We start from the raw sequence: 27,250 nt of genomic DNA on the forward strand, positions 1-27,250 counted from the left end.
AGTGCTTATGATCCAGGCTTAGAAATACCAATTTTTTTAGCATTTAAGGTAAATATGCAAGTATTTTAATATTTTTAGATGTTTAAAGGGATGCGTACTATTGCCTGTCTGAGTTAAATCGACATATCTGTCTGCGCGGTCGAACTATCTCCTTATGCACTTCATACTATGATTTTAATATTCATTTCGAGAAAAATGGAATTCACATTTTAAAGCGTGGAAAATTTGTTTTTGATTCTTACCTTTCTTAATATCTTCTTTCACTCTTTTTTATGTTTCCATCAGAGCAATATTAAGGGACATGAATGTAAATATTCCGTGTAAATATGAAGCGATATGAAAGCGGGCAGTACAATAAATGAAAGTCTGCTGAAAATGGTTGAAATGGCTGTCGAACAAAATAAAATAAAATAATGAAATAAAACGATTAAAATAAAACAACATACAAATTAAAGATTTAGTGGAAATTAAATTATGCAAAAATAACATCAAAAATCGATTAACCTTTGTTAACTATATGAGAAAAGATGACCTTCGACACTTTTATTTCTACAGACACTGAAGTTTTGAGTGTTTTGCATTAATACACAAAAAAAAACACAGTAAAAACCTAATTTTCAGCACAATTTTCACATTGCAACACAAATTAATTTCCTTTGAGATTTGACTTCTGCGCAACTTTATCGAATGTCCTGCGAGTTGGCGAGTTGGCGTCCTTGCTGCAGTAACGTTTATGTATATTGTTCCCCCAACTGCCCCCAACGAGGAGCCCCAAAAACCAGAGAGGTCGCAAAGTATGAAATGTCACTTTACAGTTAAAATGTCCAGAAAATTATCAACTTTAACATTTTGTTGCTTTCCTGGCTCGTCCTGCAGTAAGAGATAGGAAATATAGTTGCCCAGTTTACTTGCTTGGTTGGGTTTTTGCTGCCACAGATGGCAACTTATAATGAAGTCCTCGAGGACGAGCCACTCCGAGAATCTCTCTCAGTTATTTTAATGCAATTATCTTACCAATTGCGAGTGAGAGAGTGTCTGTGGTTCCGGCAAAGGCAATGAAAAATTTTTGAATACGTTTCTGCTGGTAAAAAAAAGCCTGATAACAACCTGTAAAAAACTTTTAATTAGCCATACAAGTTAATAACGTGCATACGCAACGGTGAACCAATGAGCATCGTGAACTCAGTGGAAGCGAAATACTCAAAAACATATTCATTAGCATATTTGGATGCCGATATTTTTATAAGAAACTTACACGAGCAACTGGAAGTCCTCAGGTGAATTGTAATAGAATATACTAAAAAATATTACGAAAATATTTCAAAGTTTTTGCCATATGTGATACATTTTAAATCTATGTTAAATAATTCTAACGAATACATATTTTTTTAGAACTCACGTAAGCTTATGTAAATAACATTTTATGGGTCCCAATTATATGTCTTGAATCAACTAAACATCTTATTCTTATGATGTATTTTGCTAACAGAAAAATAAAAAAACCGGAATAACAATATGAATTTCTCTCAGTTTGCCCCTAATTATGTGCATTTAAACACATACATATGTAAATGTTTATGCAGCCAGTAGCCAAGAGGAATGTGTTCTCACATCCTCCCATCCATATCCATAGCATAAGGACAATCTGAGCGGATCTTCCTGTTCCTGTTGGCGCAGTTATGCTTCCAAGTTGGCCTCCTGTAAATATGCTACGTGTGCCGAACGAACAGACAAACAAAAGTTGCTCTTGCCTCCGGTATTCTGCCGCCATAATCATATATGTATATAGATATAATTTTTGTTTTACATTTCAGTTGGGGCTTGTGAGCCTATTTATGATTCGTGTAATTTAGGTTTTGTAGCTCTGTTTCTCGCTGTAGTGTGTAATTAAACAACTTTTATACACGTTTTGAGAGGAAGTTACAAAATGGCATTCCACCTCTTCGAAAAACAAATAAAATTATGCGAAGAATTGGCATTATTTGGAAATTTAGTTATTCAAAATAATTGGAATAATAACAATATAAAATTTTTTATATTGTAAATGAAAAATTTTAAAGTACTCAAAAATTATATAATAATTTCTTTATTATTCAACAGTTTCAAAGCTAGTTAAATATCTAGATTACAACATAGTTGACACAAATTAGGTTTACAACATTATGACTAACGAGTGTAAGTATTCGATTGCTTATTGACTTTTAAAAGAAAGTATTTGTGTATCGAAATTTCAAAATATGCTAAAATTGCCGTTCAAATCCATCGTCTAAATACCGAAAAATTCACCAACGAGCAAGGGAGTCTTTGGAAATCTCACCAATCTGACAGTTCTCGGCTGATCGTTGGCGTGAATTGGTTTGGTTCGGTTCCCGCGCCAACGACCGTGTGTGTTCAGATTTATTTTTAAGCTGCACGCAGAAAATACATTTTCTGTACGGGTGAAAAAAAATTTCAGTTTTTAGTGGTTCTCTGGTATTTTTCATTGATAATATACCAATAAAATTGATTTGATGAAGTGGAAAATGTTTTCTCAAATTGGTTAAGAGTGCAAACGAGTTTAAAGTGCAAAAATATATATATATGAAAAATATATGTATAACGTGTGAGATAAATCTATATTATATGTTGAGCTGGCACACTTTTAGCAGCTATATATAAAAATACACATGATATAAGTGAACAAGTTCTTCAAAATGTTTCCAATTCAACAGGGTCGTAATAGTAGTAACTATTATTTTAGGAGATTGGTATAGCTGGTTCCCAACCAGCCCAACGAATAGCAGAAGAGAAGATATCTCCCAAAAAGTTTAAAAATATTAACGCCACGTATGCTGCCGTTGGATTTTTGGCTCGGATTTTCGTACGCACGACTGCTTCTCAACAAATAAAAATCGCAGCGTGTTTTTATTGTTGCCACGCGAGGGAATCGCCGAGGGATCAGCTTGTAAGTGAAATGTTCAACAAGCAGCCCCAGCAATTAACTAGATCAAGTATATACTATATATATAAGTATATATATATACATATGTGCATCGATTTAGCAGTCTAAAGATAGCCGATAAAGTGTTCCATGTGGTGTTTTCAGGGTACAGCATTGCATATTTCAATAAGCCATGCAATTTGATTTAAGTAAAGGCAATACAATTAGGCTAAATTTAATTTCGCTGCCTGCGGATCGCTTTTGTTGTTTTTTCTGTTTTAATTTTGGGGGCTACAATAGAGCCAACAGGAGCACTAACAACACTGCCGCATCGACAGATCCAACTACGTGTGCTTGGTCTAATTTTAGACCGGCGAAATAGTCTGCTGTTCTGGCCCAAAGAAATTGACCGACGAAATGCCGATCGTACACTATACCCTCACGCCGCAACCCCTTCACCCGCTGACGTATTTCTGTTGTTTTAAAAAATATTTTCCCGCACAATTCTCATTGGACACGATGAAAACTAATTTCTCGTTGAGGCGGCATAATTCAATTTTATAGTCAAAATTAATGGATGCTTCTGTTTAGGGAAGGCACACTAAAATTTTCTGACCTTCAATAAAGAGCTTATGAAAAATAATTATTAAGTTTCATGTTGGAAATTAAATTGGGCAGAATTAGTTTTGCGATAATGGTCACTGAAATGAAAGCATCTTCGAAAATCCAGGTCATTTAATTGTTTTGATAAAACCAAAAATAAATAATCACACACAAACTCATAAAAATAGCGGGAAGAGATAAACAAATCATTTAATGGTGATCAGATATTATGGTTGTATGTATATATCTACTTATAAAACGCGTAGAAAGCACAGATAATCACAACAAATTGGTTAGATGACATTTGTTAGATTAAAAAAAACAAGTTGCGAACATCTATTTTCATGGAACGGTCAAGAAGTCAACAAATCAAGAAGTCTCTTTCAGCCGGAAATATATCATTAGCCAAATTGTATATATAATCGAAGAACACACCCATGGGAAAACCGATTCTATATTATAAGTTATGATATATTGCCAAGCGTCAGAAAAAAATTCTCGGTGACTCAGGCCGGCCCGCTGTGTAAGTGAAGTTCACACGCGAATGAAAAAATAATTCGGGGAAAATGGTAATTCTCAATATTTTCTCTCGAAATTTTTGTGGTCTCTCGCCAACTGTCAAACATTTTCATCTGCGCATGCGTTCACCAACAACAGCTGATTGACAACAAATGTGAGTGCAAGCGGGATAAAGATACTCAAGACCAGAAAACTCTCGATCTATTCATAAAAGTTGATTTGCATATGCTTAAAATATCTACAGAAAGAGAACAAACAGAGAAAAAAAATAACAAAAATAGGCTAGCATAAATGTTTGGATCCCGCTTTCATTTATCGGCATTTACGTTCCGATTTCGGTTTGTTTGTAAACACAAGTTTAGTGTTGAACAATAACTCTGGGATTTCCCTCTTTAAAGCGATTTATAAAATACTTATATGAACCTCATTTCCTGTATATTCCGAATAAACATCTCAAATAGTTATAGTTATTCATTACTCCTGCACGAAATTGTGTGTTGCAAGGGAAAATGTTTGAAAAGAAATGAGTGATTTAAATAGTTTCTTATTTTATATAACCAGGTTATGAAAATATCTATAAATTTTATTTGAATATAGTTTCTCCATGAAAATGACTTTTTGAATTCCAACGGCCTATGAACATTTGGAATGCCTAATTACACCAAACAGGCTTTTCCCAATTTTAGAACCCATCCATCAGCAGATAAGCAAGCTCCAGATCCTAAGCTTTTCTTGGGCTAACATCAACATTTTCACGGCTGCCTCTGCGAAAAGCTGACTTTTCCTGCACAGTGTGCTTTTGTGGCTGATTCCTTAAACTTGTTCGCGTTGCTGATGGTCGCGTGTGAAAAATACAATAAAATACAACACTGAAAAGCCAGGAAAATCAAACGAACCAAGGCAATAATACCGAAATTATAAAGTGCAATGTTGATTTTCGAATAGGGGAAACTAATAACAGGCTATAGGGACACCGTGGAAAGCTGCTTTCACTTTCTTCGCAGTGAGCCATTAGAAATTTTTCACACTTTCCCATGTGTTGGTGCCGTGGTGAGCTGGTGTGCGTGCGTGTGAAGGCTATTACATATGCGGGGGTAGGTCAATCGGTCAGCTTTAACCTCTCGGAACGCAGCTAAAAACCCTAGGAAGACCTGAAATACTTAATGTAATTAATATGCCAGCAAGGCACAAAAGTATGCGTACATCATTTCCCAGGCGGGCCATCAAAAGACCATGAGCAAATTAGTTTTTACTGCCAAATGCGCGCTCTTGACCCCATTTCCGTCTACAGAGTTGTGTGATATTTACCCAAATGCACAGACAAGCTGACATTCAACCGCACTAATGTGTGATTGCGATTAGCTTGTTTTTGGGAAATACTCGGTACTAATAACAAAATACAAGCGCAAAAGCAATAATAATACTTTTTTTTTTTTGGTAATTTAATAAAACATGTATTTTCCTTGCTGCAAAGGCCAAAAGCTCGGCTGCAAAACAAGCTTGCCAGTTGGAGAGAAAACGGGAGAAAGTCTCTTTCTCTCAGTCAAAGTTGATTGCCCATTTGACAGTTGGGTCACAAAAAAGTCGTTGCGACAACAAAGGAAAATGTAAACATTGCGCGTGTTTTTGTTTTGATGCTCTCTCACTCTCACATGCCTCGGAAAAGTGGGTTATATATAGGTAACGCCAGGAAACGCCGATAAGTTATCACTGGCGATGAAAATTCGTTGTCGGTGCACTCAAATGGAATTAAGCAAAATCCAATAAAGTGCTTTGTGGTCGGGGATTACCGAAAATATGTTCTAAAAACTAATTTGGGGGATGGTTAGAGAAATTTCGAGATACTTTAAATGGAATGGGTTTTCCGCGAGAAAATGTTTTCGATGTAATAAAATACTTATTTGTTTGGTGTAATTGAAAACTACATTATGCTTTAGATCTACAATCCTCAAAACGACTCTCCACTGCAGACTAACAAACAAATGCCAAATTTTTACAATCCGCCGCTCTTAACTCGTCCAAACTAATAACCATAAAAATACAAAAAAAATCTATGTCACCACCGTCGAATTTCTACAACTATTAAACCATTTTCTAAACACAAAACAAAAAGCTTTTCGCTTATTTAAGTGAGTCTGATTAAAATGTGTATGTCTGTGTGGCGACTGAGACCAAACACACCTGTTGCTGCGATGCTTTGACCGCGTTTCGCTTTTTGGCTTTTGGCAAGGAAAACGCTCAACGAATAGGCATTTTAAAGGAAAGGCAATAAATATTGTGCGTCCGAATGAAACTTCAAATATGAATACAGGTACAATGACGTTTTAAATTTATTTCTTGAAATAAAATTGTGATATATTTGGTTCTAATACTGATAAGAGCTTTATGTTGCAAATTTGATTTTAATTAGAACAGTGAACTCTTTAAGCGGAGCTACTAGTTTAATGAACCATTAAAACATTCAGATATCTTAAATTTTTTATAAGTTTGTGTGCCTTATGAGCGAAGTTAAAAACAGCGTATGGAAGTTTTATTATGCCACTCACAAGTTACGAAAATTCCCCAATATCTCACAGTTTGATTACTAACTTTAATAACCTATTTCCGCCCCCCGTTGTGCCATCCCCACCGCTAATCCCGCAAGGAGACCGTAAGGAGCAAGCCTCGTTAACACCGCAACAGCAACAATCGCCGCAGCAGTCAGAGCAACAGCAACCAATTACCCGACACGATGCCTTGGATAGTTCTAGTGCTAACAATAAACTAAATCATAAACACAATAACGATAAGGATAAGGATACCACTAGCGATAAGAACTGGGAGGCGGGCAGAGATTTATTGCCGGCCAGTGTTGTCATCGTCGATGAATCATGTGCCTCGAAAAGTCAGAAACAACCAATCGAGCCGAGCATTGTTTCGCGAAGTGGAGCCACCTCCTCATCGCAACGTCGCCGGCAATTGCAATTCCAGCGACAAAAGGAGGCCAAACTTTATGACCGTGGAGATGGGGATCGGGAACGCGAACGAGAGCGGGAGCGGGAAGCCTCGACCTCGACCTCAACCTCGACCTCCGCCTCCACCACCACCACGAATACTGTGATGGGTGGCGGGGAGCTGGTGAACTGTATAGCCTACGATGACAACACCCTGGTCATCGAGAGGAAACCCTCGCCCTCCTCCCCGTCCACCAGCCGGCGTTATCTGAAGGCCGAAACGCCGACGCGTGGCAGTCGAAAGTACAACCGCAAGTCATCGGCGAAAAGTGATTTGGAAGTGGTCGTTGTAAAACCGGAACACCATCATCAGCATCGATCGCCGACGATAACGCTTCCGGTTCCGGCTAACCCACTAACCACATCGGCATCGGCGGGATCCTCGCCCACGGGAGCGGGACTGGGAGCCGGATTGGGAACTGCCTCGGGAACAGTCCTGCAACAAAGGTACATACAACTCCAGCTGGAGAACGAAAAGAAATACATTTTCCATGCAATGCAAGAGTTTGATTACATGGAACAAACTAGGCGTTCTGGGGCATAGTAAGTCGGAACCAGACCCCAAAATTAACTATCGTACTCCTATCGTGACTCAATGTTGTCCCTTGTGCTCGTCGTCTTATTGTGTGTCTCATATGTCTGAAATCGCATGCCAAGTATTTAATGTGCAATTTGGAACCCGCATTAGGGACGTAGGGGATTCAAAGTTGAGCTTTAATAGGCTGCCTCTGATCTCAATGAAAAAATAAATTAGAGGTAAAGCTAAAATAACATGATATTGCTGCTTTATTTTTGAATAATTTACATCATTTGCTTGTCAGAGTCTCGGAATACATCTAGGTGTTAATTTATGACGCCTTAAATTATTCTGCCAAGTTAAGTCATAATAAGGTAAACATGTGGGTCATAAAAACCAGAAAAGTTTGTTTGCTTGTTGAGGAAATTCCATAAACTATTGCAGTTTATCATGAGTGTACACTATTCAAACCACAATATGTGGGAAAGGAACTTTTGTGCATCAATTCGCAAGTAATTTTTTAATTTATTAATAATGACATTCGGGAAAAAATTAAAGAGAATGCATTTCAATTCATATTTGAACCACATTTTCAACTACGGAATTAAATTTTTAAAGATACATAAAATAGGATAAACAAATGGAACACTTTACAGCTAACTGCTAAATTGGAATTTAAAAGGTCAATTATTTTAGGCTAAAGTTTAACTCCAGTCAAAAATGTACACTATTTTGCCATACCCCACCCTGTAGAATAAATGGTTGATGGCAAGTGAAAATCGAATATTTGATTAAGATAAAACATTAATTAAATGCATTTCCCTCCGTACCACGACAGCTGCAGTGCACTTGATCCGCCCGAGGATCCGAATCTGCCCAGCGGGACCAGGAGGCGACCCACCAGCACCGAGCTCGCCCTCAGCAACGTCACCAGTCAGATTGTGAACAACGCCACCTACAAGCTAGACTTCAAGCAACGTCGTCACAAAAGCAACAACGGAGGCAGTGAGTCAGGATCTCTAACCGGAATAGCCACAGGACCGGCGACAAGTCCCGCAGCAGCAGGACCAACCAGTTCCAGCGGCAAGCGGCGCAAGTCCAGTTGCACATCCTGCGGCGGAGGTGGCATCAGTGCCCCGCCCCCGAGACTAACGCCCGAGGAGGCGTGGCAACTGCAACCGCAGAACAGTGTTACCAGTGCCGGCAGCACAAACAGTAGTTTCAGCAGCGGCGGCGGACGCGACGATAATAGTAGTTACAGTGCCGTCGGCGGCGACAGCAGCAGCAGCAATAGTTGCAACTGCGATATCACCGGTGATAACAGTACATTGCATGGTTTTGGCGTCGGCGACGTTTGCAGTTTTATCGCCGATTGTGACGACAATAGCGAGGACGACGACGGCGATCCGAATAACCAGGATCTCAGCTCGCAAACCCTGCGCACAGCGGCCATCGTAGCGGCAGTTGCGGCTGCAGCCAAGGAACAGGCCCAGGAGCAATCGCTCGCCGACTGCGAGAGCTTCAGCGATCGGCGGCAGGATGCCGATGAGGACGTCCGCATCATCCAGGATAGCTGCGGCGGCAACAACGACTCACTCGAAGACGTCGGCGAGGTGGACGACAACGCCGACGTTGTCGTGAGAAAGAACTCGAGGAATCGTCCCTCGATCAGAAGGACATGCAGGATAACCGAGGAGGACGACGACGAAGACGAGAACGCGGACTACGGTGATTTCGATCGGGAGGATCAAGAGCTAGACGACGAGGAGCCCGAGGGCACCACCATTGACATTGATGAGCAGGAACAGCAGCACGACCAAGGGGATTCCGCTGAAGAGGAAGACGACGACGAGGACGTCGACGAGTACTTTGAAGAGGAAGAGGACGACACGCAGGCCTTTTCGCCATTCTACTCCAGTTCCGCGGAGCTAATTGATAATTTTGGTGGCGGTGCGGGCAAGTTCTTCAACATTATGGACTTCGAGCGTGGAGCCTCCGGCGGGGGAGGCTTTTCGCCAAACGGCAACGGTGGTCCCGGCAGCGGAGATGTTTCCCGGACGGCGAGATACGACTCCGGGGAGGGGGATCTGGGCGGTGGCAACAATATCATGGGTAAGTCTCTTGCCACTTGAAATATGATTTTAGCAATGAATAATAAAACTATTAATGCGATCCTTTGAAGGCATCGATTCTATGGGCATTGCAAACATTCCGGAAACCATGAACGGCACCACAATTGGACCAAGTGGAGCTGGTGGCCAAAAAGGTGGTGCTGCTGCAGGTGCCGCCGGCCAAAAGCGACAACAGCGCCGTGGAAAACCGCAACCAGACAGACCACAACGAGCATTATTTTGCCTGAGCGTCAAGAATCCTCTGCGAGCCTTGTGCATTCGCATCGTGGAGTGGAAGTATCCTTTTTATTACTAGAGTTATACCAAAACTTTTTAACTTCAAATTTAAAATCCAAACCCACTATACCTTCAACCTAATTGTCTATATAGTTCTAAGATCTGACGAAAAGCCTGCATATGGTTATCCTTAACACATTGACCCTTCTAGACCATTTGAGTTCCTTATTTTGTTAACCATTTTTGCCAACTGTATTGCCTTGGCTGTTTACACCCCTTATCCGGGCAGCGATTCAAACGTGACGAATCAAACCTTGGTAAGTCCTACCCATGCACTGGGTATTTTGAAATTATAAAAATATTATAATGGCTTACTAATGATTATGAATTTCTTTCATGTATATCTCTTACGTTCATCTCATGCGCATCCGATTCACTCATGCCATAAACTCATAAATCCACCAACGAAACTATCCTTGAAATACAAATTCTGAATCCCTAATACAAACATAAAACACATCAAACACAAATCAAATGATACGAAAACCAACACCGAATAACAGGAAAAAGTTGAATATGTATTCCTAGTTATATTCACAGCGGAATGTGTTATGAAAATTTTAGCATATGGTTTTGTGTTACATAATGGTGCATATCTAAGAAATGGATGGAATTTATTAGATTTTACAATTGTAGTTATAGGGTAAGCATATTAAATATACCAGTTAAAAGCGCTTAGCGCCCAGGCCCACTGCGGCCTCGTTTTAACCATTTTCTATGTTACCTTATATGCAATTCAATCGAAATTGACCAAATCAGAAAAGAAAATCGTAAAACGAAAAGAACAGCAACCAAATTATCGAAACGAAATAATGTCCAGACTGAGACACGTATGAATTTTGTATGCCATACATTTTTCCAGGGCGATAAGTACTGCACTCTCCCAATTGATGAAGGACGCCTTTGATGTGAAGGCCCTACGTGCCTTTCGAGTGCTACGTCCACTGCGACTTGTATCGGGTGTACCAAGTAAGGCCTTCATTGCACCATCGAACATAATCTAAAACGAAAGAATCCTAAATCCTCTGGCTTGGTAGAGCGGAAATCTAGGAACTACGGATGGATTCGTAGTTAAAATACTGCACAGAAAAAGTACAATAATTTTTATAGCTAAAAAAACCTTGAAATGAAAATGCTGATTGTCCGATAAATTTTAGATTTTTCATTTACATTATATGTACGATTATTTCTGTGACGTATTTTCTGCTTAACTTTGATTGTACGCACTAGATATTTAACCGCCCACCATGCTAATAACCCAATCGAATATTGGCAATACATAACGCTATTCAACAGGTCTACAGGTTGTGCTGAATTCAATTTTAAAGGCCATGGTGCCACTGTTTCACATTGCACTCCTGGTCCTATTCGTAATCATAATCTATGCGATCATTGGCCTAGAGCTCTTCTCTGGCAAATTGCACAAGGCGTGTCGCGATGAGATCACAGGTAAGCGGAGATCCCACCATCATAATCGAATCGTACAATTTTTATACGTTGTACGAATATCATTCAAATGTCTTGAATGCCACCAGATATGTCGCATTTCAAAATCAACGTCCACTGAGGTTCTATCACTAGTAGATTAGAGCGTGGAAATCGGTGGCTCTTACCACGCACAAGTAAGGAAATGCCCCGATCTCCGGCTAATCTTCTAGTCAATAAGCCTAGAAAATCTATCAAATTGTTTGGGACAAGTCAAATATGCCAAAGAAGCGGCATATTCCGCAAACGACACTGCACAACAAGAAAACTTAAATGGCACCCCACTGAACACAACAGATATTTCAGAGATATCACTTCATTCCATTCCATTTCACCACATTACTAATGCATAAATCCTAAACCAAACCAAATCCAACAAACCGGAATATAGGTGAATACGAGGAAAACATCCGGCCCTGCGGAGTGGGCTACCAGTGTCCACCGGGCTACAAGTGCTACGGCGGATGGGATGGACCAAACGACGGCATCACCAACTTCGACAACTTTGGCCTGGCCATGTTGACGGTGTTCCAGTGCGTCACCCTTGAGGGCTGGACTGATGTCCTATATAGCGTAAGTAAAATAGAGAGTCCAAGCAAATAATTAAAGCTCAAGAATTCTCAAAAAATACTTTGCATCTATAGATATATTCTAACAAAAACATATTCTTCAGATCCAAGATGCAATGGGCAGCGATTGGCAGTGGATGTACTTCATTTCCATGGTTATCCTGGGTGCCTTCTTCGTGATGAATCTGATTCTCGGTGTGTTGTCCGGTGAGTTCTCCAAAGAGCGTAACAAGGCCAAGAACCGCGGCGACTTCCAGAAGCTGCGCGAGAAGCAGCAGATCGAAGAGGATCTGCGGGGCTATCTCGATTGGATTACCCAAGCCGAGGACATTGAACCAGACGCCGTGGGAGGTCTGATATCCGATGGCAAGGGCAAGCAGCCCAACGAAATGGATTCCACCGAGAACCTGGGCGAAGAAATGCCCGAGGTCCAAATGACTGAATCACGATGGCGCAAAATGAAGAAGGACTTCGATCGAGTCAATCGCCGAATGCGAAGGGCCTGTCGCAAGGCAGTAAAGTCCCAGGCCTTCTACTGGCTCATCATCGTTTTGGTGTTTCTCAACACAGGTGTCTTGGCCACGGAACATTATGGCCAACTTGATTGGCTGGATAATTTCCAAGGTATATGGAAAATACAAATAAAAATATATTATTTTGTAATAATTAACATTGTATATCAACATATATTTATTTAGAGTACACCAACGTGTTCTTCATCGGACTGTTCACCTGCGAAATGTTGTTGAAGATGTACAGCTTGGGCTTTCAGGGCTACTTCGTTTCGCTGTTCAATCGCTTTGATTGTTTTGTGGTGATTGGCAGCATTACGGAAACCCTGCTAACGAACACGGGAATGATGCCTCCATTGGGTGTCTCCGTGCTGCGTTGTGTACGTCTCCTGAGAGTCTTCAAAGTAACTAAGTGAGTTGAAGCATTTGTCAGTTGCGACATAAATCTAAAATAATGCAAATCTTTACTTTTAGGTACTGGCGGTCTCTCTCAAATCTCGTCGCTTCCCTATTGAACTCTATACAATCGATTGCTTCACTTTTGTTACTGCTCTTCCTATTTATTGTGATATTTGCTCTGCTGGGCATGCAAGTTTTTGGCGGTAAATTTAATTTTGATGGCAAAGAGGAGAAGTATCGAATGAACTTCGATTGCTTCTGGCAGGCTCTACTCACAGTGTTTCAGGCAAGTTAATTTTGATTTCTAGCTTTAATCGCAAACGGAATGATATAATGCAAGTTTTACAGATCATGACTGGCGAGGATTGGAATGCTGTGATGTATGTGGGCATCAATGCCTATGGCGGTGTGTCCTCCTATGGTGCCTTGGCGTGTATTTACTTTATTATTTTGTTCATATGCGGTAACTATATCCTTTTAAACGTGTTCTTGGCCATTGCTGTGGATAATTTGGCCGATGCCGACTCGCTCTCTGAAGTCGAAAAAGAAGAGGAACCAGTAAGTTTTAATTTTGTTCCCTAAGGACTCTACTTAAGAACTTTTTTTAATATTTCAGCACGATGAATCTGCTCAGAAGAAGTCTCATAGTCCGACTCCAACAATTGATGGCATGGATGATCACCTCAGCATAGATATCGATATGGAGCAACAGGAACTGGATGATGAAGACAAAATGTATGGCGATAATATTCCTTTTGACTCTCAATATATTAACAAATTAATGACACAAATAACTGATTTCAATGATTGTAATTGTATGGTTTTTAGGGACCATGAAACTTTATCAGACGAGGAAGTCCGTGAAATGTGCGAGGAGGAAGAGGAAGGTATGTCATGTTCATTTCTATTAACCAACCCCTTACTAAGCTCAGTGTAAGAATTAAATATTATCTAAGAACCATATTTTAAGTACTTTAGCTTATGCTTAAACTTTATCAAGAAACTAACACCTATCGAAACCAAATCAAAAATATTTTCTAAAACAATGCCGCCGACGCCTACATCTATGCTGCTATTTTTCGGAAACCTCGCACACAAAAACAAAACAAAAACCAACCAAAACCATGAAAAAACACACAACACTTGCAATTATTAATTAAAAGACTCCAATTCCGAAGTATCAGCACGTGTCACTGCACGACCCCGGCGATTATCCGAAGTCAGCATGAAGAAGACTAAAAAGCCAATCCCGCGAGGCAGTGCCTTTTTCATTTTCAGTTACACGAACAGGTAATTCAATCAAGCAATCAATCAAACGATCCATCAGCGATCGACATACTACAGAAACACACCTCGCACACCCTTTAATATGGTCCATGTGTTTTGTGATTGGAGTTACGTTATCTTACACTGGTTTTCAACCGTTTGTTGTTCGCATGTGACAAACAATCGATAATAATTCTAAATCGAGCTGTATTTAAAGCGTATTGCGAATGTATATAATTTGTACAATTTTTAGTTTCGATAAAACCCAGTACGACGATGATTATTTGTTTTATTTATTTAATTTTCATTGGTTTTGCATTTTGCTATTGAGGTTGGCCAACTTTAAGTATCAATATATTTTCACTCTTTCTGTTTAATGGGAGTGTAATAATAAGTATATGTAGGTACAAACCGATCTTCAAATAAAATACATTTTTTAATAAGAACCTAAGTTTATTTTTAAGGTAGTTGTAGTTTAAATGTACAAATGGTTTTTGGACAAATTCTTATAAATGTGTTTATTATTTTTTCCAAATTGGCAACTTACATATATATACGTAATATATGATAAAATTTGTATTGCATATAGTGGATGAAGAAGGCATGATTACAGCACGACCCCGACGTATGTCTGAGGTTAATACGGCAACGAAAATTCTACCCATACCGCCGGGCACATCATTTTTTCTTTTCTCACAAACGAACAGGTTTTTATGTTTGAGTTTTATTTTCCCCCAAATATTGAAAGTCTCCGAAAATACTATATATATATATTTGTGTGTATGTGTGCGTGTGCGTAGATTATGTTTTTTTTTAAACATAATTTTAATAATCATGTATTTGTCCTTTTGTTTAACCATGTTTTGTATATTGTCATAAGAAATAATTTCCGGTTTTATTTTGAGTTTGATTAGACTATAGAAATCCATTTTGGTAGACAAAATTTATTTCCACTCTTAGCTGCTTTTTATTCCATGATTTTGTTTATAACTTGAATTGTAAAACTTCTAACTGCATGCTAAAAATATCTTTGTTTTTTTTTTGTGATTTTACTTTTGTGATTTATAAATTTTTGGAGCACGTTTCTTAACACTCTGCTCTACTATATTTCAACAGATTTCGCGTCTTCTGCCACTGGCTTTGCAATCACAGCAATTTCGGCAACATTATCCTGTGTTGCATTATGTTTTCATCGGCTATGTTGGCAGCAGAGAATCCTCTGAGAGCCAATGATGACCTGAATAAAGTAAGTAGCTCCAGTTCCGACCAAAATCCTAATAAATCAGCGTCAAATGAACTAAAAAACTTGTAAGTTACGATTAGCAGATATTAGTTTTCACCTCTAGTAGAAACACGTTCCATTCGATGTTCTTCACAACTGTCCATTTGTTTTTGCAGGTGCTCAATAAATTTGATTATTTTTTCACGGCAGTTTTCACAATAGAACTGATTCTGAAATTGATTTCATACGGCTTCGTATTACACGACGGAGCCTTTTGCAGATCCGCATTTAATCTATTAGATTTACTTGTGGTCTGCGTGTCATTGATATCTCTAGTGTCCAGGTAAACGATAATCCATATAACTACTCTAACCCAGTAGTTGTGATACTAATTACTTCTGGAACATAAACTATAACGTCGATTTCAACTGCAGTTCGAATGCGATTTCAGTCGTGAAAATTCTACGTGTGCTCCGTGTTTTAAGGCCACTCAGAGCCATTAATCGTGCCAAGGGACTGAAGGTAAGAATTCATTCAAAACCTCTTCAATTTCGCTTCTTACTTTCTGACACATAATCAAAAGCTTCAACAGAAAATTGTTGTACTTCTTCTTTGAGTTTCAGTTTTATTATTTCAATTTTTAGTTCATTACGAAGAGCACAATCAATGATAATATTTATCTCAAACTAATATGCAAGTTAAACATTTTAAATTATAATAATCCCAACGAAGTGTTCTTGGGCCTTCAATTAACTTTAGAGTATGCCAAACAAAAAACCTTGAAATGCTGGGTGTAGGGTGCACCTCAATAAAGTTATGAAAATATAAATTAAGCAACATAAAAAGTATATTCATGAACTACACACAGCTGACAAATATATTTCTTGATTTCGAGTTTTACTCGCAACACCCTAACGAAAATGGGCGTGGAATAGGAATGTATGGGCGTGGCTTGGGCATAGTGAACTCTATGTAATAACCCCTTATACTAAACACATGACCAGCAATACGTTCGCGCAAAATATGGAAGTCAGAAGCCAAACATGCCTTACTATAATTAGACTTATATATTAAATAGTGTTTTTATTATAACTATATATCGTCGTATCACATACAGCATGTTGTTCAATGTGTCATAGTCGCTGTTAAGACTATCGGAAATATTGTGCTCGTCACATGCCTACTGCAGTTCATGTTTGCCGTAATAGGAGTCCAATTGTTTAAGGTATGATTTTAATTTTAAGTTCCCAATAGGATAGTATTTTATTAAGAACGCAAGGGAAACACTACTCATTAATGATTAGAGCAGACAATTTAGTACCCTTCCACAATAAGAATATCGATTATTTAGCATTTAAGAATCTGTAAAAATTATTTTAGAACCAAACTACCGCATTCGACAAAAAGTTCTAAGTTAATTTAGTTACTATACATACAGCCTTATTAAACAAATAGTTCAGTTTCTCTTTAAAATTTTAAAAATTCATGTTTATTATTGGGTGTAAGAACGAGCATTTTCTAAAAACCTGCTAACCTTGTTGTTGTTTAAAATACAATTTTTGTTTGAATTTTCTGCTACTAATAATGTCTAAAAGCTTATTAATTTGTTATGGGTTTCAAACATGTTGACTAATTTCCGTTTACTTTTGACTAAGAAAGTTAAATTGTACATATCAACAACTTTTGCTGGCTAGTATTGCTTATTAATGCTCAGCATAATATATTAAAGTCAAGTCGGAAACAAAGATAAAGCAGGAAATAGTCTTATATAGAAAAAGTATTGCTGCAAAATAAATAGAACGGTTTAGTCTTGTGGCAGGGATAAGAACTTAAAATACAATATATAATTCTAAGGACTCACAGCATCCAGTTCTCGCGATCGTAACACAACTCACACGATTTAATACACATTATGCCATTTATTATACTATCAAATCTTATATATTCCACACCCATTTTCTGCGTTTGTACACGTCTAATGCAACAAATTCACAATAGATATCGAAAACCGATCATGAGCACACTTACACATACAGTATATACGCTATATACCTAATAGCACACACATCAGCACATGAGTTTTGGGTTTTAGCCATTAGCTACAAATCAGCAACCTACCTTGCACCCTAGCATCAAGGCCAATCCGTCCTATAGTGAAAATCTTTCCCGGTGTAAAGAACCCCATGTTTGCGGACCATCAGTAACAACAACTCACAACTGCATTAAGATTGTAAACAAACTATTGAATCCACTGTAAAGTTAACCATAAGTTTTAAATATATCTGTATAAAAAATTGTTCTAAGATGTTTCTTGCATTTAATAGATAACTCTTACTATGGATTCATAAAATAATAATTTAAAGTGTACTGATTTTATTTTTGATTTTTTATTATCTTTACCTTGTCAAGATAAACATTTTGATTTTATTTATAATTGTATTTTCTGTTTTATTATTTTCTCTGTAATTGTAAAAAATATAATCAAATTTCACAAGATTTCCCAATATTTTAAACGTATTTTCTTCCCTTTTTCTCTCCTTGAACGTGTTTCGGTTGTTTTGAATTGAATTTTGCGAACCCAAAAAATGTCGTGTTTTCAATACTAATATAATGGCAACAAATTCATTTGATATCATCCAACAAATTGGTTCTGAAAAACCACACAATTTCTTGAATTAAAAATGAAATTATATTTCCTATTGTTATTCATACGTCAAAAATTCGAACAATAAACCAATTGGCCTACACTGATAAATAATTAAACTTCTGCAGTATGTGGTCAAGTGCGTTGTAGTCGCAATCAAAACCATTGGTAATATCATGTTGGTGACATATTTGTTACAATTCATGTTCGCTGTTATTGGAGTACAACTCTTTAAGGTAATTTCTTTTGAATTATATATAAAAGTCATTGGTAAAGGGTATCTGAAGACAGCTTTAAGTGTGCGCTTTTATTTTTTAAGGGACCAACTATAAATAAAGAAAAATTGCGGCTTACTCTGTATGTGCTTTGAATTTTGTAGATTCTTTTCGGTATTTGTGTGTAGGGTAATTCTGTATTGAAAGGTAACTATTGTCGGTGTGATATTTTTGGATTTGACTAAGTAGAAACCTTTCTCTAAAGAAAAGTCTAAGTCAAGTTTCTTACACATTTTCTTCATATCAAAAAAAATTCGCTTCGCAATAGCTTGGTAAACGAAATAAAAATTTCTAAGCTTTACCACCCAGCTCAGTTCAGTTCCTAGCTTTCCAAACTAACCTCTCAGGCAAAGTTAGCTCGCTCCTTGCCAACCCAATGTAATATATTTATATATTTTCCAACGTTTGTAACAATGTTTTCCAACCCAATAACCCTTGTTGGTGTCCCGTCTGTAAATAATGCTCTGTCCAATATAAAAAAACTAAAACCTTTGTCGTCCATCCAAAAGTTTTGAGCAGTGTATGTAAATGTGTTTGCATATGAAACACCCTGTAACTGTGTGCATACTTTTAAGCAAACATATGTAGAACTAGATAGTTTATCAAAGTAAAGCTTTTTTGAACTAGGTATTAGATAATAGTCAGTACATTAAAGAAGTTTTAATGTTTGTGAACCCTGGGAAAGCAAACTCTATCGAATATTACTTGACGTTGAGATTGCTTTCCTTAACATATCACCTTTACCATTTCATTCGCTAATACTTGACTATCTTCTCGTCCCCTGACGTCCCAACTCATTTCCAAACCCCAAACCAAATACAGGGCAAGTTTTTCAAGTGCACTGATGGTTCCAAAATGACTCAAGATGAATGCTAGTAAGTATGCTATTTTTGTTAGTTATTGGTTTCGTATAAATAAAAATATTATCTTTCAGCGGAACCTATTTGGTCTATGATGATGGCGATGTTCATAAGCCGCGACTCAGGGAACGGGAATGGAGTAACAATCGCTTCCATTTCGATGATGTGGCCAAGGGCATGTTGACATTATTCACGGTGTCCACCTTTGAGGGTTGGCCAGGGTAAGTCTACCATAATAATACTATCTTTCAGTATCCTTTTTATACATTATTTGACATTGCAGTTTGCTGTATGTTTCAATTGATTCGAATAAGGAAAACGGCGGTCCAATACACAACTTCCGTCCGATCGTAGCTGCCTACTATATAATCTACATTATTATTATTGCCTTCTTCATGGTGAACATATTCGTCGGTTTCGTTATCGTCACTTTCCAAAATGAGGGTGAACAGGAATATAAGAATTGTGATCTGGATAAGAATCAGCGCAATTGCATAGAATTTGCCTTGAAAGCGAAACCCGTTAGACGCTATATACCCAAGCATGGTATACAATATAAGGTCTGGTGGTTCGTCACGTCATCATCCTTCGAGTACACAATATTCATACTGATCATGATAAACACGGTAACACTGGCTATGAAGTTTTATAATCAGCCGTTGTGGTACACGGAACTTTTAGATGCCTTGAATATGATATTTACGGCAGTGTTTGCTTTGGAATTTGTTTTTAAATTAGCCGCGTTTCGATTTAAGGTAAGAAGTGGTAAAAAAAACAAAAATATTTATAATTAATACTAATCTAATTATCACATTACAGAACTACTTTGGAGATGCATGGAACGTATTCGATTTTATCATCGTTTTAGGCAGTTTCATTGACATTGTCTACTCTGAAATTAAGGTCCTTAAACTTATTACCTTGAAAATTCTTTGTTCTAATTATTCTAAAAATATTTGCAGAGCAAGGATACTTCTCAGATAGCAGAATGTGACATTGTAGAGGGCTGCAAATCCACCAAGAAATCAGTGAGTTCATTAAAAACTGCTTAATTATATATAGTTAAAAAACGCACTATTTCAGGCTGGTTCAAATTTAATATCCATCAATTTCTTCCGACTGTTCCGAGTGATGCGACTCGTCAAGCTACTCAGCAAAGGCGAAGGCATTCGAACATTACTGTGGACTTTTATCAAATCCTTCCAGGCACTTCCATATGTAGCCCTGCTAATTGTGCTTCTATTTTTCATTTATGCGGTTGTGGGGATGCAGGTAAGTCTTGTGTTTTAACAGAGAGATACCTTTAATAAACCGTATATTTTCAGGTGTTCGGCAAAATTGCTCTAGATGGCGGCAACGCCATCACGGCCAATAACAATTTCCAAACGTTCCAGCAGGCTGTTTTAGTACTCTTCCGATCGGCCACCGGAGAAGCTTGGCAGGAAATTATGATGTCGTGCTCGGCGCAACCGGATGTGAAGTGCGATATGAGTTCAGATACGCCGGGAGAACCATGCGGTTCCTCAATAGCCTATCCCTACTTTATTTCCTTCTATGTTCTCTGCTCGTTTTTGGTAAGGATGCAAAACACTTCTCTATTCTCTTGAAATCAAATAAGTTTTTCTCAGATCATTAATCTTTTCGTGGCCGTCATTATGGACAACTTTGACTATCTGACTCGGGATTGGTCCATTTTGGGTCCCCATCACCTGGACGAGTTTATTCGCCTGTGGAGCGAGTACGATCCGGACGCCAAGGGGCGCATCAAACACTTGGATGTGGTCACATTGCTGAGAAAGATCTCCCCACCACTTGGCTTCGGCAAACTGTGTCCACATAGAATGGCCTGCAAGCGACTGGTTTCCATGAACATGCCCCTCAACTCAGATGGAACGGTTCTCTTCAATGCCACACTGTTTGCGGTGGTCCGCACTTCGCTGAGCATCAAAACTGACGGTAACATCGATGATGCCAACTCCGAGCTGCGCGCCACGATCAAGCAGATCTGGAAGCGTACCAATCCGAAGCTGCTGGATCAGGTTGTACCACCGCCGGGCAACGATGACGAGGTGACCGTCGGAAAGTTCTACGCCACATATCTAATTCAGGACTACTTCCGGCGCTTCAAGAAGCGCAAGGAACAGGAGGGCAAGGAGGGTCATCCGGACAGCAATACAGTCACGCTGCAGGCCGGCTTGCGAACCCTACACGAAGTGTCCCCAGCTCTCAAGAGAGCCATCTCCGGCAATCTTGACGAACTGGACCAAGAGCCGGAGCCCATGCATCGCGTAAGTTAGCAATAAAGATAATATTTTATTCATATTAATTTTTTCGAACTATTTCTTGCAGCGCCACCATACGCTTTTTGGCAGCGTGTGGTCATCGATCCGCCGACATGGAAACGGAACCTTCAGGCGAAGTGCCAAGGCAACTGCTTCGCAGAGCAACGGAGCCTTGGCGATCGGTGGATCCGCGTCCGCGGCCTTGGGCGTGGGCGGTAGCTCGCTGGTCCTGGGGAGCGTCGATCCAGCTGGCGGGGATTATCTGTACGACACCTTGAACCGCAGCGTAGCCGACGGAGTGAACAATATAACGCGGAACATAATGCAGGCCCGTTTGGCGGCAGCCGGAAAGCTGCAGGACGAACTGCAGGGGACAGGGAGTGGCGGAGAGCTAAGGACATTCGGCGAGAGCATATCCATGCGACCGCTGGCCAAAAATGGAGGCGGAGCGGCCACTGTGGCCGGAACACTGCCGCCTGAGGCGAATGCCATTAACTATGAGTGAGTATGCGGGGGTGGAGGACTTCACCGGAGAAGCGGTCTGTAGGCCAATTTTGAGTTGTCACCTAGCCATACATCAAAAAAAAAAAAAAAATATTTAAAAACACGAAGCTCCATTACCATAATACTCGTTACTATGGCTTGCTGTTTAGTGAGTTTATCCATATTCTTATTGCCAACAATTAGCGTTTTCTGTTTTGTGGCATTTTGTTTGGTCACCTAGTGAAGAGCGCCCTAAAGTTTGTAATGGACAAAAGGAGCCGAGCCAAGCTCAACAACTGACTTGGCACCACCAAAATAAATACGAGTTTTCAATTAGTTGACTTAGCAAACTTAGTTGCAATCACAAAAAATACCTTAAATGCATACTTGTTGCCACATAAACTAGTGGATCTCAAGACAATTGAAACAGAAACGACCAACCTATTGAGCAAAAAAGCAAAACATAAACCAAACTTTTACTCAATCCCCGAACATTAATTTCAGCAACCGCAATCGTGGTATTTTATTGCATCCATATAACAATGGTAAGCCTAAAATGCTGCAAATTGCAATGATAAAATTAAAACAAATAAAAACATAACAAAAACAACTACAGCAGTAATTGCAACAGCAACAACCAAATGCACTCCTTTTTATTAACATTATTTAATGTGTTTTATATTTTATTCCTTTTTAACCGGACAAAATTCTAAAAAAATTCCGATCAAATTGGTTCGTTTGTTGTTTTTACACACTTCGAATTTGACCCTAACAAAAAAGCAACAATTTATTATAACACCAATCTAATTGTTTACGAAATGATTTGTTTTGTTTTACATCCGATTACGTAGCTGCTGCATTCCTATTAAACATATTGCAAATTAAAATGATGTACAGATTCTCGACCACTGCGTTCTAAGATTTGTTTTTGCCTGCGGCATGTAAAAACGTTCAATACGACTTTTCAGGTCAATTGCAAAATCATAAACTAATCAGATGAGGCGGCCAAATGTTATATGTTCTTATTGTGTTTACCTGGCTGTTTTCTAATTGGGACCAAATTACATCAACTGAATCGAAAATGAAATTGTCATTATGTTTCACATCATTGTAGTACACATCGATTAGATTTTAAACCTAAATAGAATAGTAATTGTAGAACAAACTCGTAGCTTAGTAATATTGAGTGCAGCTTTATTTATAGCTAATAATTATAGTTCTATAGAAACGCTTCCGCTGCATTATAGTTCAAATCGAGCCAAACACACAAAAACATACATAAAGCCATTACCATAAGAATTTTTATAATTTCAGAAAAGCTAAAACACAGGTAAAAACATATATTATATGTTCTAAGGTGGGAAATGATTATTTATTCGTGACATTAAAATCGCATTAGATCGGAATACTTGGTTTTTGAACAGATTTATAATTTTGTGAAGTATATATTTTCATTTAATGAAAGAGTTTTTATTTCTTTTTTTCTATGATGCAGAAAAAGAATGAATTTGATTCTCAAATTGGCTAATCTATCTTAAATACTATCGATACCAATCTCTCCTTCCAAACTTCTTCCCAATAGCTATTGTGTTATCCACAACTTAAATGAACATAAAAACCCATTTCGAAAATTAGATCTTTCCATTATAACAACCACTATTAACCTTAGCGTATGTGGCTCCTTTTGTTAATTACAAACTAATGAACGGAACTAACCCATCAAAAATCATAAATTTTCAAGAAGAACAAATTCGCCAAGACAGGATACATTTTAAAACCAGTCAATTGTGTCTGCTAAAGTAATTTGTTTTTATAACTCTTTCTCACAAACATTTTTATTATAGCATAAGTGATTCGAGTTTAAAAACCACCGAGTGCTGAGTCTCGAACCCTGACCAAATTCTTCAGTGTCCAAAGAGTCTGCAAAGAGTTCGAATCAAGACTGGTTTCCCTTTCCAAATGGGAATCCTTCCCAAAAGCATTTTTATTTTTGTTTGATTATTTTCTGTTAAGTTTAAAATGCGCAAGAGAGAAGCAATTGAAACATTCCGTTGTCGGTAAAAATTATGATATTTCGTGAGTTCCTATATGAAAGTTCCCTGATAACAATATGGATTTAATGACATAACACCTACAACAAGAACAACAAACTACAACAAGTACCAGAAACAACTTTAGCAACAACAATCGTTTAACACGCAACAACAGCAACAAGAGAGAACGAACGTAATTAAACGCAAACCCAAAGCAAACCCGATATCGATGTCTATATATTCAATATATATAAAATTTCTTATATATATTTATTTTAAAAAGCCGTGATGTTGTGCCCATCTACTCATAAGCCTTGGCCTTGGCTTTATTGAGCCATATCCCTTACAAAAGTGTGTGCCTTGCGACCATATAAACCACATCTTACCACATATAATACTAACCAAAAACCGAATACTCAATTTGTATACAGCTGCGAATCTGAACGTTGTCATCGTTGTAATTGTTACAGAAATATACTCGTACGTTTATGTTATCCTATGCTATGCGAAAAAAAAAATATGCCAGAAAGTGTATTCCAAAAGTTCACTATTGTCTCTCAGTATTGTATTGTTGTCGCTTCCTTTTCTTTTTTGTGTGGGAAAACCATTGTCACCCGGATTGGGGCCTTGGGGATTTCACATCCCCTATACGAACATTAACTAACACACTGTGAATACAAAACATTCGAATAAATTACCATAAAAGATGCTTAGATGCTACGCCTGCATTGTTTATAGAAAGTCTAGCTAAATTGCGTATAAGTGTTGCTTAGTAATTTTGCAGAACATTGAGCTTTGCCCTTATCTAACCAATAACTGCTTGCTTAATTTAGAAACAAAATTATAATTTTAATTGTGCTTATGATATTAACAATGTATGCAGATCGTGTATAAAGAGCTTGCAATGTCGAATGCTTAACTAACCAATAACAGTAATCATAATTATAAACAAAATAAAAAAGCTTGATGATCCTTGTAAGGCAAAAAGAACGTGTACATTTCTATTAAGCAAATAGTGATTCGATTGAATTGGATTTTATAGCAAAAACGTAAATATTCTCGAGACCTTATGTTATTTTTTTACATTGTATAATACTAAAAAAAATATATTTTAAATAAAACCTCTAGTTTTTCTTTTGTAAATAAGTTAAATAAATGATCAGCTTATAGATCATAATAGTTGCAAGAATATTGCTTTATATATTTGATTTAATATTTTAAAGCGTAGGTTAGATTGACTTAAAGCATAAATACCTGGATCATCTAGCTCAAATAAAGCGTGTATATATCATATATTCACACCAAAACGAATAAATTGACTTACAATTGACCTCGAAAATTTCCTATTTTATGCAAACATGCAGTCTACGCACCCAATGGTGCTCTTCCTGGCCACGAACGCATGATCCAATCGACACCAGCTAGTCCCTACGATCAGCGTCGTTTACCAACTTCATCTGATATGAACGGCCTAGCCGAATCATTGATTGGAGGGGTAAGTACTTAAATACTAACTTATAAATCAGCATTCGACCAAAAGCATAATCGATCTCAAATTATAGGTACTCGCCGCTGAGGGATTGGGTAAATACTGCGACTCCGAGTTCGTGGGAACCGCTGCACGGGAGATGCGCGAGGCGCTGGACATGACGCCCGAGGAGATGAACCTGGCCGCCCACCAGATCCTCTCGAACGAGCACTCGCTGAGTCTGATCGGCAGTAGCAATGGGAGCATCTTCGGTGGATCCGCCGGTGGCCTGGGAGGAGCTGGTTCTGGAGGTGGGTTGGGCGGTAGTAGCAGCATTCGCAACGCCTTCGGCGGAAGCGGAAGTGGCCCGTCCTCGCTGTCGCCGCAACATCAGCCTTACTCGGGCACTCTGAACTCACCACCGATTCCGGATAATCGTCTGAGACGTGTTGCCACAGTCACGACCACAAACAATAACAATAAGTCCCAAGTTAGCCAAAACAATTCGAGTAGCTTAAATGTTAGAGCTAATGCCAATAGCCAAATGAACATGTCACCAACTGCACAACCAGTGCAGCAACAATCGCCGCAAAGAGGACAGGGCAATCCGACCTACTCCTCATAGCACCCACATTGTAAGCTATACATACAGAATGTCTTCTTGATGGAACTTTAAGTGTGCATTAAGCGCAAGCTGAGGTTTATTGGCTAATTTATTTGTTATTTTTAGCGAAGAAAAACACATTAGTCTTAGCATCGGGAATTGTTATATTTGAATTGTTCGCACACACAAGCGGGAACCAAACCAACAAAACTTGTATAACTTGTATAAAGAAAATCAGCTAATTGTATATGTATAAATATATTAATGTTTTTGCCTTTTTGAGAAATCTATCGTGGGCCTTCGTCCTCTAACGAGCCAGAAAACCAAAAACCAACAACACTAAACTGAACAAATTAAGGGAAAATGTATATTTTTGGATAAAAAAAAGAGGAAACCAACCTAAACTGATAACGTTTAACTTCTAATTAGAAATATAGATCAAAACCAAAAATATATAAATAAAAACCACACCAATATAATTGATTAGGTAATAATCACCAAAACGGAAATGAAATAATTATACATTAACATTGAACATTACATTATTGAGCGACAGTGTAATTACCTATTTCGATTTAGACGCATTTTATTTTTTAAGTATTTAAAATATGAACAATTTACGATAAAAGGAATTGTTTACAATATATGTAGCAGACATACATATATGTATAAAATTCATAAATGTAATAGCATAATTTCAAACTGAACGAGAGTCCCAAGCCCCCTTAAAAAGTAATGTAAACTGAATTTTAATTGTTATGATTGAATTTTTACAATAAAACCGAGAAAATGTGAGAAAATAAAAACAGAGTTTCATAAAAAGCATTAATTCTATTTCTTCCTGAATATTAATTTGCAAGAAGTGTTTGTTTTCGAAAATGATCACTATCGGTCTCTCCACAACCGTGGAGATTGTTGTTGGGATTGAGTACTTATTTATTTATTTATTTTTTTTCTTGCCAATTAGACTTATAGTCTGTGTGATATTTAAAAACAAACAAAATCGGAAAAGGGAAAAACCGAAGTATATAGAAAAACAAGCTAATTTCGCCAGTTAAAAATCTATTTTGCCTCAGCTGAAAATATCAAAAAGCATTTTTGTGTATAAAAAACAAACTAATTTAAATATATCTCTGGCTGTGAAAGCAACTTCAAAGTGACCTTCTGACTTTTCTACTTTTTTCAAAA

General features: G+C 38.1%; 1 protein-coding gene across 14 annotated transcripts; it reads left to right on the forward strand.

Moving 5' to 3' along the window:
- The first annotated feature begins 5,995 nt into the window (after positions 1-5,995).
- LOC117143280 (voltage-dependent calcium channel type D subunit alpha-1) lies at positions 5,996-26,867 on the forward strand. 14 transcript variants are annotated; one of them, XM_033307862.1, is made up of 32 exons: positions 7,069-7,482; positions 8,391-9,664; positions 9,735-9,960; positions 10,112-10,217; positions 10,464-10,603; positions 10,823-10,929; positions 11,257-11,409; positions 11,837-12,018; positions 12,119-12,638; positions 12,713-12,938; positions 13,001-13,211; positions 13,274-13,483; positions 13,542-13,660; positions 13,754-13,812; positions 14,089-14,215; positions 15,308-15,437; positions 15,590-15,756; positions 15,848-15,935; positions 16,531-16,638; positions 18,186-18,293; positions 19,155-19,207; positions 19,267-19,413; positions 19,476-19,947; positions 20,012-20,095; positions 20,155-20,220; positions 20,276-20,464; positions 20,518-20,766; positions 20,821-21,480; positions 21,542-21,975; positions 22,462-22,502; positions 25,355-25,485; positions 25,553-26,867. In XM_033307862.1, exons 1-32 carry the CDS (start codon positions 7,142-7,144, stop codon positions 26,081-26,083), a joined length of 7,659 nt encoding a protein of 2,552 aa, XP_033163753.1. In that variant the 5' UTR covers positions 7,069-7,141; the 3' UTR covers positions 26,084-26,867. The 14 variants fall into 14 exon arrangements, 12 of the variants coding, with proteins under 12 accessions (XP_033163854.1, XP_033163863.1, XP_033163833.1 ...); XM_033307881.1 differs by having other exon boundaries at positions 14,104-14,215; XM_033307870.1 differs by lacking the exon at positions 14,089-14,215 and adding an exon at positions 14,781-14,898.
- The last annotated feature ends 383 nt before the right edge of the window (positions 26,868-27,250 follow it).

Source organism: Drosophila mauritiana, chromosome 2L, assembly GCF_004382145.1.
Source record: "Drosophila mauritiana strain mau12 chromosome 2L, ASM438214v1, whole genome shotgun sequence".
NCBI classification, from domain to species: domain Eukaryota; kingdom Metazoa; phylum Arthropoda; class Insecta; order Diptera; family Drosophilidae; genus Drosophila; species Drosophila mauritiana.